Source organism: Protopterus annectens, chromosome 4.part0 (genome assembly GCF_019279795.1).
Source record: "Protopterus annectens isolate FY-2018-M chromosome 4.part0, PAN1.0, whole genome shotgun sequence".
In the NCBI taxonomy this organism is placed as follows: domain Eukaryota; kingdom Metazoa; phylum Chordata; order Ceratodontiformes; family Protopteridae; genus Protopterus; species Protopterus annectens.
The window spans coordinates 837289054-837309434 of record NC_056733.1 but is presented as its reverse complement, the minus strand read 5'-3'; the positions used below and the strand labels follow the sequence as shown (position 1 = coordinate 837309434).

The following is a 20381-nucleotide window of genomic DNA, read 5'->3' as shown; positions in this document are numbered from 1 at the left end:
CTAAAGGAATTTCTACCATTACCACAAAGATCACCCCAGTTACAGAGTATATCGTAGACCAGGGAAGAAACTGGCCCAGTGGACAATGCTCAAGAAAGTCATTACCCCTCAGGCAAGAGGATGTGGAGGGGCAACAGAAGAGGGAGGAGAAGGAACAGAAAATTATCAGACAGAATTATTTAGATAAATTTGTTTTATCTGAGGTTGCTTATGAGCAAGATGTATTTAAGATTTTTAATTACAGCAATGTTGCAATTGTTAAGGAATATTTTGATATTTTTAGAAAAGGACTCACTTTTGTACCTACTACATCTTTGAATATAGTTAATATCTTACTGGAATTAAAAATACCAGAAAGTTAAATCTTAAAATGTTAGAAAGTAAAATCTTAAAATGCATCTTCCGAATGATGTAGCGGTATGTAGCAATGAAATTAAATGGTCTAGTATATTTAATCCACCTTTACTCCACCCAGTTATAGTATTTGAAAAGCTGTGTGAGAAAGAAATTAGGGACTTATGTTATAAACAATCCAGGTGAAATAAATATGTTAATTTAACTTATAGACAGAAGCAGGTGTAAATGTTTTGGTGAGGTGTGATGATGTGAGGTATTGCCAGCTATGCAAGGAGAAGCAAGGCAGTGAATGTATAGCATATTCCAGCATAGCTAGCTGGAGTTTTGTAAAGTATTACATGTCATTTGTATAGCAAACTGATATGATTTGTACAGGTGCATGTGTTGAAAATGTATCTGTAAAGAAGCTTGAGTTAAAAATGTACCAACAGTGGATCCTGTTGGACAGAAAAGAAATACACCTGTATGTCAGATTGTATTGTACTGTTGAAATGAATATATTGTAACAGAGGATGCTCAAAAGAGAAAAAGGTTAATCTCAGTCCAGCTAACTTTGAAAAAATAGTCTGAAATTAAATTACCTGGTTTACGCCACACAGATTGTATCTTACAGTTCTGATTGCAGCCAGAGACAAAATGTCTGTGAACACCAGGACTAGGAATCGTGTTATATTTTCCTTAGGGTGAACTAACTGCTACCCTTAAAGGATGGAAGTGTTGAAATGGTTTTACAACTTCCAAATACTGTAACACATCCTAGTAAAGCCCTATGTGTGTGTATTACAACACATAAGTGCTAGATTCTGGTTGTTTCTAGTAAAGAGGGTAGTGTGGGAACCACCATCAGATGACCAGATGTGATGTCATTCTATAGCCAGCACTGAAATTATTTTAGATATGAAAGATGTGATAGTGACACAAAGTAGCCTGTTTGTGAAGCCTGACAAGAAGGAAGACCACTCACCAACTTCATCTTGCCTTGTTCTAGTACGTGAACTAGGGGACACTAATTATTTAATCAGTCAGTAAAATAAAGTGAAATTAATTAGGAATTGTTTTTCTCTATCTGTGTAAATCTATCCATCTGTGTTATTTTTAATATTGCCTGTGATTGAAACTCTGGTGTTTATTGTAAAGCTATATTTAGTATTTCCATGTTCTTTTATTATTTATTATTAAATATATTTAAACTTTTCATTCTGGCTGGTCTTTTAGAGAATATTTTAACCTTTGGGAGTGCTTATATTTATTTGATGACACTGTGGCCACTCCTGAAAACCTTGCAGCATTGGTCAAATAATATCATTTGCATTAGTATTAATTTTACTAATTATAATTCCCTATAAGACAATTACAAAACAAACTTTAATTTAAAATACCAACCTATATCAAAAAAGAAACAAGAACCCATCAATCTCCCTCACACTTATTTCAACCTAACCCTATGTGGAGGCATTCATCCCAACCCTGGCCTCATCTCCTCCCCTCCCAACCCCCCTAACTCATACAGACTGCTGAATTTGACTACCATTAACCTTCAAATTATCAGGAACAAAATTCCTGATTTGTATGCCTGGATTGCATTCAACAAACCAGATGTTATTACTGCTACAGAGACATGGCTAAAGCCCTATATTAAAAACTCCCCCAGGCTATACTTGCTTAAGATCTGACTGACCACACAAAAAAGGAGGTGTTACACTGATATACTCTAACACTCCTAATATTGTTTCATATACTAAACCCATCCCCAGCTTTTCCACAGCAGAAATATTAATAGCCTACTTAAAAATGAATAACTACAAGAACCTCTATATTGTAGTGCTGTATATCTCACCAATCAATAGCATTCCTATACTAGTGGAAATCCTAGCCTGGACTACATATAATGTATAAAATGAGACAATCATTTTGGGAGATGTGAATATCAACTGGCTAGACATCTCACTCCACAGTCATTCCTCCAGTATCAACTTATATAACTATATCCAACTAATTAACAATATAACTAGACCCAACAAAAATAATGGTGGCTCTATCCTTGGCAGGATCATGGTCTCTGACCCAAACAGAATCTCTTCTATAGGGACACTTCTCAATAGTATTAGTGTTCACTTACCTGCTTTTATAATATGTAAAAGCACCCCAACACTAAGTAATCACCAGTATAGGGACAGTAGACACTTTTCCCACTTCTGCTCAACCACCCTCAACCAAACTTTACAGAGCATTAACCAGAACCCACTAAAAGTCCTGCCCTTGGATGATGCTGTAGAGTTCTTCAACTCTACATTCCTCAAGATCCTTAACAATTGAGCTCCATTCTGGAAAAAGAGAGTGAAAAGTAACCATGCCAGCTGGCTTACTTGGCCCACTAAACTACCTATGAAGACCAGGGATAAAGTTTGGAAGCAGTGGCAAAAAAACAAAAATCCCACTGACCTAATACAATATAAACAGCTCTGTGACCAGGTGAAACGTCTAATCACAAAAATAAAAAAGATCATTACATCACTCTAGAAAGCACTCATAAACAAAACCCAAAAAATTCTGGGACTCCATCAATTCCTTATTAAACCCAGGTTCAAATAATAATCTCTGCCCAGATAAGACACCCACTGAAATAGACTAACTTGTACTTCATAAATACTATAGCAAATCTCACCTCCAACTTCCCACAGTCCAACTTAGCTCCCTCAACTCCATCTTCACTAAATACCTCTACCCGTCTGACTAACTTTTCTCTCTCTCCTATACCAACCTTCACCATAAAAAATACTTCTTAAACTCAAACCTTGCATCAACACCCCTGATAAACTTCCACCAGAATTCCTACAATTAACAGCTAACTCCATGGCCTATCCCATCAATATAGTCCTTAACAGATCCATTCAGGAGTCCACAATACCCACTATTTGGAAAAAAGCTTATATTCTCCCTCTTCATAAAGGCGGAAATAATACTGACATCTCTCTTTTGACCCATTGCCATCCTTTCACCAATTTCTAAGATCCTGGAAAAATGTATTCACAACCAACTTCTTAACCTCCTGCTTCATAACAAACTCCTTTCTCTGACTCAGCACTGTTTCAGACCATACCATAGCACAACCACAGCTCCTATCTCTTTCTTGGACATAGTTAACCGGGACTGGGATGATGGAAAAATTGTCACATCACTCTTCTTTGATCTCTCAAAGGCCTTTGATACAGTCTCCCACCCTCTTCTTCTTGCTAAACTCTCCAACTTAAGCATCTCTCCCCTACCTTAAACTTGTTCTCTAACTACCTCTCAGACAGACAACAGTCAACCAAGTGGCAACAGTCTTTCTTTCCCTTCCTTAAAACAACCACAAGTGTTCCCCAAGGCTCCATACTAGGACCCCTTCTGTTCAGCATCTTTCATAGTAATTTTCACTTTATTCTTAGTCATGGTATGGTCATCCAATACACAGATGACTCTACTCTCATGTGTACAGCCATTTCCCCACCAGAACTAAATACACTCATCCAAAATGCCCTTATTTGTACAGAAACCTGGATGTCTATTAATCATCTCACCCTAAATCCCCCAAAAAACTAAACTCATGTTATTTACACCTAAAAAACACCTCCCTATTCAAAGGATCAATTCTCTAGTCACTCTAAGGACAACACCAAAATCGAAGTTGTCCCAAACACAAAATTACTTGGTTTCATCATAGATGAAAACCTTACATTCGACATCCACATTCACAACAATATCAATAAAAAAAAAACCTTCAAAAACTAGACATGCTTTACAGACACAAAGACTTTCTTAATCATTCCGCCAAATTATCCATAGCCTCTTTTTTTTTGTACTACTGTCTCTTCTTTATGGTTCTCCTCTCTTCACCAATATCCAGTCCTCTCGCAAATCTAAACTTGACTCATGCTATAATAAAATTGCAAAATTTGTAACCAATGCTCTATACTCACGTACTCATCACATCACTGCATCTGTTTATAATCCCTAAATTGGCTAGAACTCCCTCATTATCTTATATATTTACAACTAACCACTGCCCTTAAATTCATATTCAGGCCATCAAATTGCCCTGCCCTCTCTTGTCTCCTAACCGTATACCATCATAACAGAACTCTTTGATCCGAAAATTTACTGCTTCTGAATGTTGAAAAACCTAACCTTTCAGCTGGTCAGATGCTCTACTCCTTTACTATTGCTACACTATGGAACACTCTTCTCCATCACTCAGAACTACTAGCAATGCAGCCCTCTTTAAAAAAATCCATAAGTCAACACCTTTCCTCTCTATGGGAATGCACATGCGCCAGAACTGCACTTCCCAAAACCTGACACTATACCAGTCCTCCAGTATCTACTGCTCTGCTATAACTCCTTCTCCTGATATTTACCTATAACTGCAGGAATTTTACTAACTACTATATGTGCTACCTATATTTAATCTGACATCTTGATAAGTATCAATTATTCACACTATTATTTCAACATGACTAACCCAACCATCCTAACTCTATACTCCATCTTGTTGTGTTATTATAGTACAAACCACGTTATCCTTGATGTTGTAAGCTAATAATTTACCAGGATTCTGCCTTCCTCATTCTATCTACCACTGCAGCTCATGTATAGCAAATATCATTGCTTATTAATCTATGAATTGAATGCATAATACTCTGTTTGCACTCCACAGCTTTTTAGTGAAACGTATGACTATGTTTTCTGCATGGATGTATGAATTTTAATTTGATTGTGGAGCTTTTCTACCCAGGCCTCCTCTGAAAAATGGGCTCATTATGACCCAGTAGACGATCCTGGTAAACAAATCCAAATAAAATAATAATAAATAAATAAACGGATACCCGGTAAGAGCCATTTGAGTATGGCTTTGGAGTATTCTTTTGGCAATATCTACCAATGATAATTTGCTACCATATATATCCTGTCCAGACCACCACAAACAGCCATTTATTAAGTACAGTGCTGATGTCTGAATGTGATGGAAAGTGAAAAAAATTATGGCTAACTTATTACTTTTACATCTACTGCAAACCCTTCAGCATACATAGACAATCATTTTCATCAGAGACAATCCCCATAGTCATCAGTTAGAGCCATGTTATTAACTGCGGGCCTCAGATATCTGACTGCATTAAAAACTGACCCAGTAAAGTACTCCAGCTAGCTCCATAAAATTCCAGACTGCCTCTACAAATCAAGAATAATGATGTTAAACTGAACAAATGACAACTGTGAACCATTTTCATCCACAGACAGCCCTGTACCAGCAATTAAAGCTACTGTTACCGACTATAAACACATCAGATATCCGAATGTAAGAAAAAGTTATTGGCTACAGTAATTTTCATCCCCTACAGTTGCACACACACACACATACACACACACACACACACACACACACACACACACACACACACACACACACACACACACACAGGCAACCATCAACTGTAGCTGGTTGTACAACTGTGACTGTAAACCCCAGATGTTTGAATGTGATCAAATGGATGAATAAATTGCCACACAAGAATTTAGCTTCTCAAGTCACTACTGTCACAATATAGTGTTCAATTAACGGCAACCAAATGCCTGTCAGCACCTTAGCTCATGAATCACTGAGAAATCGGAAAAATAATGAGGGACGGTTGCAAAATCAGGGACAGATATTGGCTTTATATACTTAAAGGTTGCTCATGCTTTTTCCAAAGGCTATTAAGTCTGAACTCAAATGACTGTCATTATTTAATAAATGCAGTTGTCACTGATTTGACAGGACACCACAAAGTTTACAAGAAAGCAGACTAAAATATGAGAAAAAATCAGAGACAGTGAAGACCTTCTATGCCCCAAACCACATACCACTTCTTTGCTCAAGAGTAACTATAAGAATCAATCAGAGATCAGAAAAGATTGTGAAAAGAGACTAGATAAAGTAGTTTACAAAGAAACATTGGGAGGGCATATGTGTGGATCCCAAATGTGTAGTCTAGAAAATTTAGGATTTTTGCCTGGAAGTGTTCGTATAGGTACTTTTATACCTCAAACAAATTCCAAAGAAGTTTTGTAGATGGCAGATGTTGGAGGTGTAATGGAGAAGAAAGAGCTACCTGGGAACATTATGTTTTCAGAGTGTAATGAGTTGGCAGACTTTAAAAATTCCCTACAGAGTAGTTTGTCAGGAATGATGAGTGCGCAAATGATTGTAACTAAGAAATTATTTTTCTGAGCTGGGATAAAAGATCTGAGTTGCCAAGACATAGTAATGCCTTGTTACGGTTAACTGTGGTGGCAGCCAAAAAAGCAATTACTAGAGAATGGAAATCATACTCTAACCCAACTGTACTAGAAGAAATGAATATAGTACAGAGATAAAATAACTGGAGGTGAGATCTTTAGTAAAGGGTAGGAGTAAATTACATAGAAAAAAAATGGAAATTGTGCAAACAATACATGCAGAAAAAATGTTGTGGAGGAAGAATGAGGTTTAAGAGTAGGTAAGAACTGAACAGTTTATGTAAGGCTGGATTGATTATACTGTACAGAGCAATATATGTGATGCATATTGTTTGTAAATGTGATCTTGTTAATATGGCTTGATTATTTTTTAATAAATGTAAGTTTGCCAATGTCACAAGTGATAATTCAATAAAGGTGTTTTTTAAGCCAACAGTAATGAAGGAACAAAGGCCAAGAAACAGAAACAATTTTTAAATAATCCTTATTCAATTAAAAAAGTTGATAGAGCAAGAGGTTTTCATCAGCGTACATTTTCTGAACGATAAGAACAGAAGCTCTAATATTTGGCTTTATTGACCGACTGTTAATTCTCAGTGATTTAAAAATAAATGAAACAGGTAAAGTGCAAAATAAAAATAATGCATCAATATCAAGCATAGTTGAGAGGTATGTCCCCAAACATACACATATACATATACGTATACACACACACATACACACACACACACACACACACACACACACACACACACACACACACAAACACACATACATACATACATAAATAAATCAAGTGCATACCTTCCCATATGCTGGCGTGGCTTATTCGCTGAAAAAGAATATTGCCATACTCCTGCCCCAGTAGCCTACATTAATGCTCTCTATCTCTTTTAGTTTCCAGCTGCCTTCATGCAGCAGCCCAGTGAAGCATTTGTTGAGTGACATCTCTGATGTCCTCATCAGCTCTGTAGATTGCTGGGCCTGTATTTGCAAACAAAATAAGCCCATTTTTGTTTTTTTATCTTTTCTTTTTTTTAAATTCACAGCTCCTCAGAACTCCTTGAATGCGCATTCATGGAGTTCCAAGCATGTGGGAATGAAAGAAAGTTGACCATTATTTTAAATTAAAAATAATAGTCAGTTTTCAAAAATACTGCTAGTTCTCTTCTTCTTTCTTTTTTTTTAACTCGACAAGCCACCCCTGTTAACGCCACAGTTCTCCAAACACTAACAAGGAAGAAATCTCCCATAAGACAGGAATAACTGCCTTTCCACACTAAGAAACAACAGCAGCAGTGTTTTCCTGTATTAACAAATCACTGCAACAAAAAAAAATCTGTATGATCTCCTCAGTAAATTCTCACCAAACTATTCAAATATACATGATTCAGCCATATGCATTTGCAGTTTTGTGTATTCAGCATTTTGGGAGCCATCTGGTACGTACTACATGGGCGCACACGTATTATGTCATAATTACAAATTTGCCAGCTTGGTTTAATCAATATGTAACTTCATGAAAAGTGAGAAGATGTTAAATTTTGTTTCACTTTCTCCCTTTTCTCTGGGGTGTCAGGTTTGCCCTGTGCGAGAAATTATTTTCATATGTTTTACAGCTTTGTAATATTGTCTTGAGTTGCAACCTCAGAAGGTTTTAAACATTCTGTTGTTCATTATTTGCCTATCAGTTGAATGAGATCACAATTATTCATCTCTGGTCTCTTTGCTTCCCCTCCTTCTAACCAAAGAAGCTAATGAAATATATGCCAAAACCTCTGTGGATTATTTATTTATTTATTTAATTATATATTCAGTTTAGGTAAATAATGAGGACTTCGTGCCCTCATTTTTAGCCATGACCTCATAATAGAATTTAAAATTAGTAAAATAAAATTTGTCAAGAAATAATGATAAGAAAACATGAACAATAATATAATGCATTAAACTAAAAAGGAATAAGTATCAAGTGGATACACAGATACAGGCATGTCATTTCAGTTCAGGTACCTGTTTGTTGTAATTCAGAAGATCCTGTAAATTAAATGAATGGGTTACCTTACATAACAGCTGTAAACTGAATAATGTTACTGTATATACTCAAGTAATCAAAGCTTAAATGCAAAGGCTGTCAGAGAGAGGACATAATCATTCACAGTTCTTGAGGTATACTACATACTACATTCCCAGGTCTACAGGTATATTACATACTAAATTCACAGTTCTCCAGGTATACTACATACTACATTCACAGTTCTCCAGGTATACTATATACTACATTCGCAGTTCTGGAGATATATTACATGCAACATTCACAGGTCCCCAGGTATACTACATACTACATTCACAGTTCTCGAGGTATACTACATACTACATTCCCAGGTCTACAGGTATATTACATACTAAATTCACAGTTCTCCAGGTATACTATATACTACATTCGCAGTTCTGGAGATATATTACATGCAACATTCACAGGTCCCCAGGTATACTACATACTACATTCACAGTTCTCGAAGGATACTGCATACTACATTCCCATTTCTTCAGATATACTATATACTACATTCACAGGTCTTCAGGTATACTGCATATTACATTCACAGTTAATGAGGTAAACTACATACCACATTCACAGTTCTCGAGGTATACTACATACTACATTCCCAGGTCTACAGGTATATTACATACTAAATTCACAGTTCTCCAGGTATACTATATACTACATTCACAGTTCTGGAGATATATTACATGCAACATTCACAGGTCCCCAGGTATACTACATACTACATTCACAGTTCTCGAGGGATACTGCATACTACATTCCCATTTCTTCAGATATACTATATACTACATTCACAGGTCTTCAGGTATACTGCATATTACATTCACAGTTAATGAGGTAAACTACATACCACATTCACAGTTCTCGAGGTATACTACATACTACATTCATAGGTCTTGAGGTATACTACATAATACATTCACAGTTCTCGAGGTATACTACATTCACAGTTCATGAGGTATACTACATACTACATTCACAGTTCATGAGGTATACTACATATTACATTAACAGGTCTCAAGGTATACTACATACTACATTCACATTTCATGATGTATACTACATACCACATTCACAGTTCTCGAGTTATACTACATACTACATTCACAGTTCATGAGATATACTACATACTACATTCACAGTTCTCGAGGTATGCTACATAATACAGTCACAGTTCTTGAGGTATACTACATAGCACATTCATAGTTTTCGAGGTATACTACATACTACATTCAAAGTTCTTGAGGAATACTACATACTATATTCACAGTTCTCAAGGTATACTACATACTACATTTACAGTACACGAGGTATGCTACATACCACATTCACAGTTCTCGAGGTATACTACATACTACATTCACAGGTCTTGAGGTATACTACATATTACAGTCACAGTTCTCAAGGTGTACTACATATTACATTCACAGTTCATGAGGTATACTACATACCACATTCACAGTTCTCTAGGTATATTACATACTACATTCACAGTTCATGAGGTATACTACATACCACATTCACAGTTCTCTAGGTATATTACATATGACATTCACAGTTCATGAGGTATACTACATACTACATTCACAGTCCTTGAGGAATACTACATACTGCATTCACAGTCTTGGGGTATATTACATACTATATTCACATTTCATGATGTATACTACATACCGCATTCACAGTTCATGAGGTATACTACATACTACATTCACAGTTCCCAAGGTATGCTACATACTACAGTCACAGTTCTTGAGGTATACTACATAATACATTCATAGTTCTCGAGGTATGCTACATACTACATTCACAGTTCTTGAGGAATACTACATACGATATTCACAGTTCTCGAGGTATACTACATACTACATTTACAGTACACAAGATATGCTACATACCACATTCACAGTTCTCGAGGTATACTACATACTACATTCACAGTTCTTGAGGTATACTACATATTACAGTCACAGTTCTCAAGGTGTACTACATACTACATTCACAGTTCATGAGGTGTACTACATACCACATTCACAGTTCTCTAGGTATATTACATACTGCATTCGCAGTTCATGAAGTATACTACATACTACATTCACAGTTCTCTAGGTATATTACATACGACATTCACAGTTCATGAGGTATACTACATACTACATTCACAATCGTTGAGGAATATTACATACTACATTCACAGTCTCGAGGTGTACTACATACTACAGTTACAGTTCTCGAGGTATACTTCATACTATATCGACAGTTCTTCGCTAGTCCACTGCTGAGTCACAGGACTGTGTCAAGTTCCACTACCAAAGCCTCTGCTACATGAGGCTGTACTGTTGCTCCCATTGCTACAGGACAAGCATTTTTTTTTCAAAAATTAAACTTTAGCTACTCCACTATCCTAGTGTAAAATGCCCAGAACAAACCTGTTTTTGACTACTCAGTTTCTTGCATTCATTTTTCCCATTTTATAACAGTTAATAAACCACAGAAAAATGATAAAATGATTCTTAAAATTATTCACAAATATAGCAGTCCAAGTGGTGATATCAGGGCATACAGGGGATGATTTTATATCATTAACCAAACCATTTATCTAGCTTATGGAGTAAACTTGCCAATACTAATTATATAAATTTCTGGAGGAAATGTAAACGGATAAAACAGAAATGTACATGTTAGTATCTACTATATATACTGATTTATTATATACCATACAAGTATTAAAGTAATTAATTCTACTTTTTTAATTAATTTTTAAATGTATGCTCCTAGCAGGAAAACACAAGCATTCAACACAGCAGCATGTTTCTTATTTCAGAATTATTTACTTAGTAGAAACATTGTGGTGCATAATAGCCTAGAATGAAAATAAGTTCTACATCTTCCAGTGCATTCTTGATATAATGGACAGGAGCCATCTTCCTCCCCTGTGAGGTGAAAACTTTAAATTCCTTTTAAAGTATCAGTATGTTAAATAGTCACACAGGGAAAATGAAGCTAAGTACACAGGAAAACAATACACTTCTTAACAAAATGAATGCAAGTCCCTAAGTGCATATCAACATAGGCTGCAGAGCAGATATGGCTGTCTCCTACTTGGCTATTGCTTTTAGACTAAAAACCTTTATAAAAAGCATAAATTAAAAAGGGTATCTATTTATTTTATACAGCCATGATAAAGAGAACAAACATCACAGGTTATAACCCATCTGTGATATCCTTCACCTGGAAATCTGCAGGTTGAAAAAAATTATTTGCAATTTTTCATTGAACGTAAGTCCACCTCATTCACATCTTACACTTTTCCCACTCCACCCACATGTGTATTAAAATGAGACTTCACAAGTATACAACAGGAAGGCTTTTTCTTCTTGCTGCTTCTAGCTATACTGGAATGTTCCACGTCATCCACCAGCCACTGCTTCTGGATTAGTAAGTTTTATTGTCATCAGGATATGCAGAGGTCTTTGCTACTTCCTCCCAAGTCAGCAGCTGTTGTTTGTTTTCTCTTAAGTGAACGCAGTGATTACACACAGGAAGTGCCTACATTTTGGAGTAAGATTCCTGTTCTTGCAGATGCATATTGTTTTGTGGCTGTGTGCTGATGTCATGTTTTTAAGCAGTAATCTTCCCCTAGCTTATCTATAGCCTTGGGGTCTATAAGCCTTTGAGACAGCATTCACTACTGCAGCAAAAGTGGACTTTTTTTTTTTTTTGCACATGGTTGTTTAAAAAATCTTGTACTGCCCAAACCTGATGGTCTAAATATCTAAGAGTTCTGTGGTAGCAGCAGTGGCCATAACTTCACAATGAGTGCATCTCACCATATCCTGTAGTTGTGTACCAAGACGGGCAAATGTAGAGCTGAAATAATGCATTAAACACTGCATGCAGAATGAAGGAGAGGTACAGCTTTGCATCTACAACAGTCTTTATTTAGTAAAGATTGACTATGCTGATCACCAGACCCATGGCTAAATGGCCACATGTTTTTGATTTATGGAGATTCCCATGTAAATTGTTCAACCCCTTCCTCAAATTATTATGTAAATTGAAACAGGTGGTGCAGCAAAGTTACTTGTGAAACAGGCTACGAGAATGAAGACTCCATCTACATTTTATTGTGTTTTTATGTCACCTCGATGTTTCCTAGCAGAATTCTGGCTGTCCAAAACTGTAAGGCTTTTGGACAGCAGCATTTATTCAGTACCGTGGTATTTCACCCCTTCTTAGTATCTTTCTAGGACCAAGGAATCTGGGATATGTTAAATTCTACAGTGAACCAATCTGTATTCATCATTCCACAATACTACATAAGAGTGTTTCAGCAATTTCAGACTGTCACTATTGCTGACTTTTTAAAAGGCCGTGTAAGGTCACTGCCCAGAATGGTACTATGTACAGTATCTGTTTTAAAGCAACAAACATCATTTTTAGGAATTAATGGTGCACTATGGCAGAATAGCAAGCTTGCACTAAAACTTTAGCATGCCTTCAAAAGCTGTTCACACTCTTTTGGTCATGACTAAAATCATGGGCAGAATGAGTCCCACATAACCTCATTCAGCTGATCCGGTGCCCCTGCAGTTCCACCAGCTGGTGTCCCCTCAACCATTCAATGTGAATTCATGTAGCAGGACCCACTGCCACTCACTCATTAATCCAATTTAGGATAATAATGCCTGCTCTGGGGTCATGCAGGGTGGGGGTCGGATGCCATTTACAGTCATGCACTCAAATCTAATTTTAGCCCCTTTTGCCAGTCCCTTTGAGTACTTCTTATCCCTCCTTCATCTAAAATAATGTTGTTTCTCAGGGATTACACACCTGATAAACACCGATGGCTTGAACTAATTTCTAACTCTATCGCTATCAACATCATAACTTAAAAATCAGAGATAAAGTAGAAATAATGAGGGACAAAGACTTAAAATCAGTTACAGTTTTTAAATAGCAGTACTCTTTACATAAAACTGTGAATGAATAAAATGCTTTTAATTAGCATGGATTTTCTAATAAAAATAAGCATGTATCTATAAAGTATGTAATTATTTGTGACTATAATACCCTTTATTCTATGACAAAATCACAAAGTCTAGAAAGGACAGAACAAAATTCAGAGGCAGTATTAGAAGCAGGCGAGCCTATCATTAGACCTGATGAGAGAATAAGCATTATCTCAGACAGTGAATCAGCCATAAAATGTGTCTCACTTTTTATTCTAAAGACTGATAAAAATCAGACTTGCATTAAACTGTCCTAGTCCTTTCAGAAGCCTCGTCCACAAACTATGCATACGGCTACAATATTTCAGAAAGTAACTGACAAAATGTAGGTTTCTCAACAGCAGTACACACATGGAGAAAGTTTATATAGCTGACATGTCTGTCAGCCACAGAAGCCTTCTTGCAACATGATAATTATTGTGTATTAAACAACCGCAAAGAAGTAGTGTTTGGCAGACAGAACCTGAGAAGATGGCTCTATATTCTGTTCCAGCTATGCACCCTGAATTATATATAGAACGGCAAAGGGAATCAAGCTACTGTGTTCCGTAGATGCCATCATGGATAGATGACCAAGTGTTGAACAGAAATGCGCGTGCGCGCGCGCACACACACACACACACACACACACACACACACACACACACAATACTCAGAGGTACCTAATGAAAACCCAAAGGACTACACCTGAACAAACCCTTGTGAGAGAAAAAGAAAAACATACTGCAAATGTGTGTGGAACAATCTAACAGGGAGAAAAGAGCTATCAAAATGGATTATAAAACATTGAACTCTGTACTTTATAGTGCTTCCGTAACTGTAAATGTCTACTTGCTTTATTTATTTATTTGACTTTTGTTTACTGAGAATGTCTGACTGGGATAATATCCCATTTTCAGAGGAAGTCTGGGGTGAAAAGTACCACACTGATATACAGTTACAGTTAAAGTTATTACAAAGCTTAATATAAAAGCATGACATTTTAACTAAGTAAAAATTCAACTTCTGTTCAAAAAGTGTGAACCTATACATACACAGAGCAAATATTTGGACAGCTATAACAAGATGAAAAAGAACATTGTCAGCAGATTAATTATTCACAAGCTGCAGTTCATATAGGTGACATTAAACACACTGAATACACTCTTTGGAACAGAGATGACTAGATAGTATAGACTACACAAAAATATGTTTGATCTTTATCTAAGAAATAGATTTTACTAATTCCTTCTCTCTGAACATAGTCGAAATATGCTGGTGGTGGAAGGAGGGAGAGATTAGTTAAGCTTGGGGTAGCGTAGGAGTGGAGCCAGATTTTATTTAGGTGATCTTCTAGTAGCTGTTTGAAGTTGAAGAGGTTAGAGGTAGATTTAGTTTGCAGAGGGACTGAAATCCATTTTTAGTGACAGAGTATGACTAGAGACTCTGGCCAGAGGATTTGTGGGGTTTATATCTGTTGAAAAGAACTTGTTTATTAGATCAAAGTAGTCTATTAAGGTGAGAGAATAGGAGTAAAAGCAGGGCAGTCATCGGCTTTGTGAATATTGTTGTGTGTGGCAGTAAGCTGTATGTAATCTAAGTGGTCAAGCAGTTTGAGCCAATTCAGGGCCTTAAGAGCAATACATTGCTAGTTGCAGTATTGTTTGTTAGTGGCAAATTTTGCAAGCTTATTGTGGCATGCCTCCAGGACGGCCACGATGGTGCAGCGGTTAGCGTTGCTGCCACAGAGTAAGAGGTTCTCTGGTTCAATTCTCAGCTGGGATGCCTTCTGTGCGGAGTCTGCCATGTCCTCCCTGTGGTCGCGTGGATTTCCTCCAGGTGCTCCAGTTTCCTCCCACATCCCAAAGACATGCAGTAGGTGGAATGGACACTCTAAATTGGCCCTAGGTGTGAGTGTGTGCATGTGTGTGCCTTCTGTGGAAGGTTGGGTGCCGGGCTGGCAACTCGACACCGTAAAACTCCACTGCCAATCATGAGCGGACAGATGATCCACTGTGGTGACCCCTAACCGGGAAAAGCTGAAAGAAGAAGAAAATTGTGGAATGCCTCCAGCTTATTTTTAATTGTAGCCTGAAGGTTGGTGAGGATGGTTGCACCTCTGTTCACTTACATATTTATTTATATTCTGGTACTAAAGCGATCTTGGCAAAACAGTTTTTACAAGGTATTTAAGCTTATTCACAGTTAATCAAAATCCAAGCATTAGAAAGAAATAAGTATAACTTACAAGGAACGTGACAGACCTCTTAAACATCAATACAAATGATCCTACAGTTTCAAAGGGAGAAGTTATAAAATTGAAGGAAAACAAAGCCCACCCCCTACTACAAACACTGGAATACAACAGACACTGCTTCCTTTCTACAGTCACCCACGCTTCTTCAGAAAGATTTGGATTCACGCCAGTGATGAGGAGACACTGGAAGGGTCAGGCTCACAAGAGGGCCCAGAAAGGCTATAACTGTGCTGAGGCACTTTAGCTGATGTTTGCCAGGACAAGCAGGAGGTTTAATAAGATGAAATGCAGTCCTACATTGGGTCATGGCAAGATAAAAAAAATAAACTATAACTTAAGATGTAGTGCCAACTATGATGTTTTACTGTTACTTTCCAGCACTGATTCAGTAAGAACAAAAACTTCTCCCCTATATGTGACAATTGTAATTTATGTAGAGGCACCAGGAGTCCGCAGGGCATGAATTACAAATATGGAATATTCCATTTACCATTACTAAGAAAAATAAATTACACATCATTCAGATTTATATTTTTGCAACTTTTTTTCTGTTAAAAAAGAAAAAAAATACTGAGGAATGCCTTCACAAAACTTCACAGCTACAGAATCACCACTCAGTTAGAGCCAAAAACTAAAAAAGAAAAAACACAAAGGAACACCTGTAAAGTTATGTGAAGGCATTACTTTGTTTTGTTTTGTTTTGTTGTTTTTTTTGTTTGTTTTTTTGTTTTTTTGCTTCTCACTTTGTGGTGATTCTGTGTTCATTTTTTTCTGTTACTACTCCCCAGAACAGTTAATCATATCACATAATCATGTCTTCACATGTCCCACCCGGAGTTAAAATTTATTTATTTAGAATTATTTGTTTATTTTTTTATGGAAAGTGAGCTGACCCAAACGGACCCTCCTCAGACATGACTGATTCTAAAGGCAAACTAATGTCTGGATGAAAGTTACGTATAGTGCAATAAGTGAGAACAGGAAAAAGAAGTGACAATCAGAATAATATCATACACAAAATATGCCTGATTCTTCAGAAGAAATAAACATAAAGCCCTGAGCAATGTGCTTACCTCTGTGAAATTTAAAAATTATTATGTTCTTACACAAGTACTTCTGGTCTTAATCCTCAACTGGACCATATAACTTAAAGCAGAAACTCACAATATTAGTCACCCACCTGACATTTGGGAGGGCATGCGGCATACCAGGTGATGGTAGGCTGCACTGCCAATATTCAGTTCAATTTGCAGATGAAAAAGTAGCAGCTTGATCTACAAAACAGCAATATATCCAGACTGCATAGCAACAGAACAACAGCTCATACTGATGAACACGAAAATGACGTGCCAAGGGCCTGGCTCTAGTTCCCTTTCCAGCTGGAATCCAGCCATTCTGATGCACATTGACATGGTTTTGCTGGTGGGTGCAGACACCACAAGTCTGCAGATTCTGGTAAGCAGTATTTACCAATGTGAAGCATTTAAGCAGAGGTAACATGAGAGGTGGGGACATTTATTTTGGCCTAGCAACATGAGTTTTCTTCTGCAGATCTTCTCTTACTCAGAACAGTAAGTAAACTTACACTTTAAAAGAAACATAGAGAAAGAAGGAGGGCTCCATCCAGATCCTGAGGTACATTAAGCAGGAAACCATTTACTCCCCAATTTTATCTGTCTAGAGAAATATGCAATCTATTGGAGGTGCTTAAAATCACTGATTTTAATTTTGGGGAGTTAGTATTAAGTATCCTGGACCAGCAGCATACTCTGGAAAAATCTTTTTGAAGGTATTCACCAACTTTGAGTGAGACATGCATGAGGAGGTCATCCACATATTGGATACAGATAGGTTGTCTACATGGCATTTATAGTCAGATGTGTTACATATGACCTAGAGGCTTCTAGTGTTTGTGACACAGCCTACCAGTCTAGTGAGCACTTTTCTCCATCCACTTGTCTCCCCATGATAGCAAGAATCCCCTTCTGTCAAAGATGAATGCATTCATGCCTCCTTGCACAGGGCATTTGTGATACCATGTATTCTAGTTAATGGCACAGATATCTCTGGGTGTACATTTGCAACTGAACATGTCCATTAACCAAACATCCAAACGTGCCACTGTTACAGGAGATGGAATTTCAGCCTTAACGATCCATTCATTTAGGTTAACCTTTTACTTGAAATTAACTTATTACTCATGCAACTGTGCTTTTACCCTTTACATCCATAAAGAACCTGTCATAAAAGTCTGAACACTCATCTTAATCTCATCCCCTTTGTTTCTCAGACAACTGCACAGCCAAACAGCGGAACAGTTTACTTTGTTTTCAGCAATATTCACTGACAGCAACAAGAAGCGATTGGAAGAAAACAGAACTGCACAACAGCAAGAAACAGAAAGACAGTGTTCAGTGGTTCATAGCAGAGGATCTTTCTTACCTGCGACCATTAAGGTGAAGTCAAAGCCCTTTTTTACTGATTTCCGGTGCACCTGGTTGGGAAGTGTGGCAAACCCCACATACTGTTTTTCTACATCCTGCAAATAAAGTAAACAAAAGATTTCATGTGAACAAATCATTCTCCTCAAAGTGAGTAATTAATGACAGACTGTAAGAATTATGCATGTTTATTGGTGGAATATTATATTTTCCTAACATCAGTCTGTGCACATTTTTATGTAGAAGCATTTCAAGGCTAAATTAATCTTGACCAGTGGTTTACTAGGTTATGGCAGTTTGCTTTAAATGAGCTATACCAGCTGATTACCTCTGTGTATATTATCTGACTCTGAACAAGTAATTTAATCAGATTAGTGCTCCAGGCTCAACCATGAAATAAGACACTTGTGCAGAGTGTATTTTACCTGAATAAAAACATGAAACCTAAACTTCATAGTTGTTCTTCTCGTTTTTCTTCACTGAACTACCAAGTGGTCCACCCTGTTATAAAGCATCACTGGGTCACACTTTACTTATTCTTTTTCCACCTCAGGATCATCTGTTGGGAATGATTAATCACTAACAAAAAGTCTGAAAGGGATAAGACATACACTTATCCCATCGGTTTTGGGGGTTTCCACCTTCTTCCTGCCCCAGCACCTACCACATATGCAGTGGTATGATGTATACACACCGCCTTTTCAGCACATACCATGTGTGTAGTAAAATGAGGCACACAGCCATTATCTCCAGTACCTATCATAAGCATAGTAAAGTGATGCAATCCATTTTCCCACTATATACAGCAATGTGATGTATATGGTTTGTCTCCCCAGCTCCTATCTTATCAGCACTGTATGATGTTTCCCCTGCACCTACTACATGTGCAATGGATTAATTTACACAGTCCATCTTCCAGCACCTACCATATATGCCACAGTATGAAGCACACAGTCCATGTTCCAGCACCTACCACATTTGCAGAGCTATGACACGCATAGTCCATCTTCCAACACCTACCACATGTGCCACAGTATGATGCACACAGTCCATCTTGCAGCAACTACCACACATGCAATGCTATAAAATACACAGTTTGTCTTCCAGCACCTACCACATGTGCAGTGCTATGAAGCACACCATCCATTTCCCTAGCACCTGCAGTATGTGCAGTGCTATGAAGCACACAGTCCATCTTCCAGCACCTACCACATGTGCCACAGTATGAAGTGCACAGTCCATCTTCCAGCACCTACCTCATGTGCAGTGCTATGACACACACAGTCCATCTTCCAACACCTACCACATGTGCCACAGTATGAAGCACACAGTCCATCTTCCAGTCCATTTCCCACTATATACAGCAATGTGATGTATATGGTTTGTCTCCCCAGCTCCTATCTTATCAGCACTGTATGATGTTTCCCCTGCACCTACTACATGTGCAATGGATTAATTTACACAGTCCATCTTCCAGCACCTACCATATATGCCACAGTATGAAGCACACAGTCCATGTTCCAGCACCTACCACATTTGCAGAGCTATGACACGCATAGTCCATCTTCCAACACCTACCACATGTGCCACAGTATGATGCACACAGTCCATCTTGCAGCAACTACCACACATGCAATGCTATAAAATACACAGTTTGTCTTCCAGCACCTACCACATGTGCAGTGCTATGAAGCACACCATCCATTTCCCTAGCACCTGCAGTATGTGCAGTGCTATGAAGCACACAGTCCATCTTCCAGCACCTACCACATGTGCCACAGTATGAAGTGCACAGTCCATCTTCCAGCACCCTCATGTGCAGTGCTATGACACACACAGTCCATCTTCCAGCACCTGCCATATGTGCCACAGTATGAAGCACACAGTCCATGTTCCAGCACCTACCACATGTGCAGAGCTATGACACACACAGTCCATCTTCCAGCACCTACCACATGTGCCACAGTATGATGCCCACAGTCCATCTTGCAGCAGCTACCATGCATGCAATG

General features: G+C 37.7%; 1 protein-coding gene across 1 annotated transcript in view; it reads right to left on the bottom strand.

Moving 5' to 3' along the window:
• Positions 1 to 20381, bottom strand: part of LOC122800351 (septin-5-like) — a 664512-nt gene that overhangs the window by 148417 nt on the left and 495714 nt on the right. The window contains exon 3 of the mRNA XM_044069800.1: positions 18371 to 18467. Coding sequence (XP_043925735.1) covers positions 18371 to 18467 — 97 coding nt within the window. The remainder of the gene's footprint in view (positions 1 to 18370; positions 18468 to 20381) is intronic.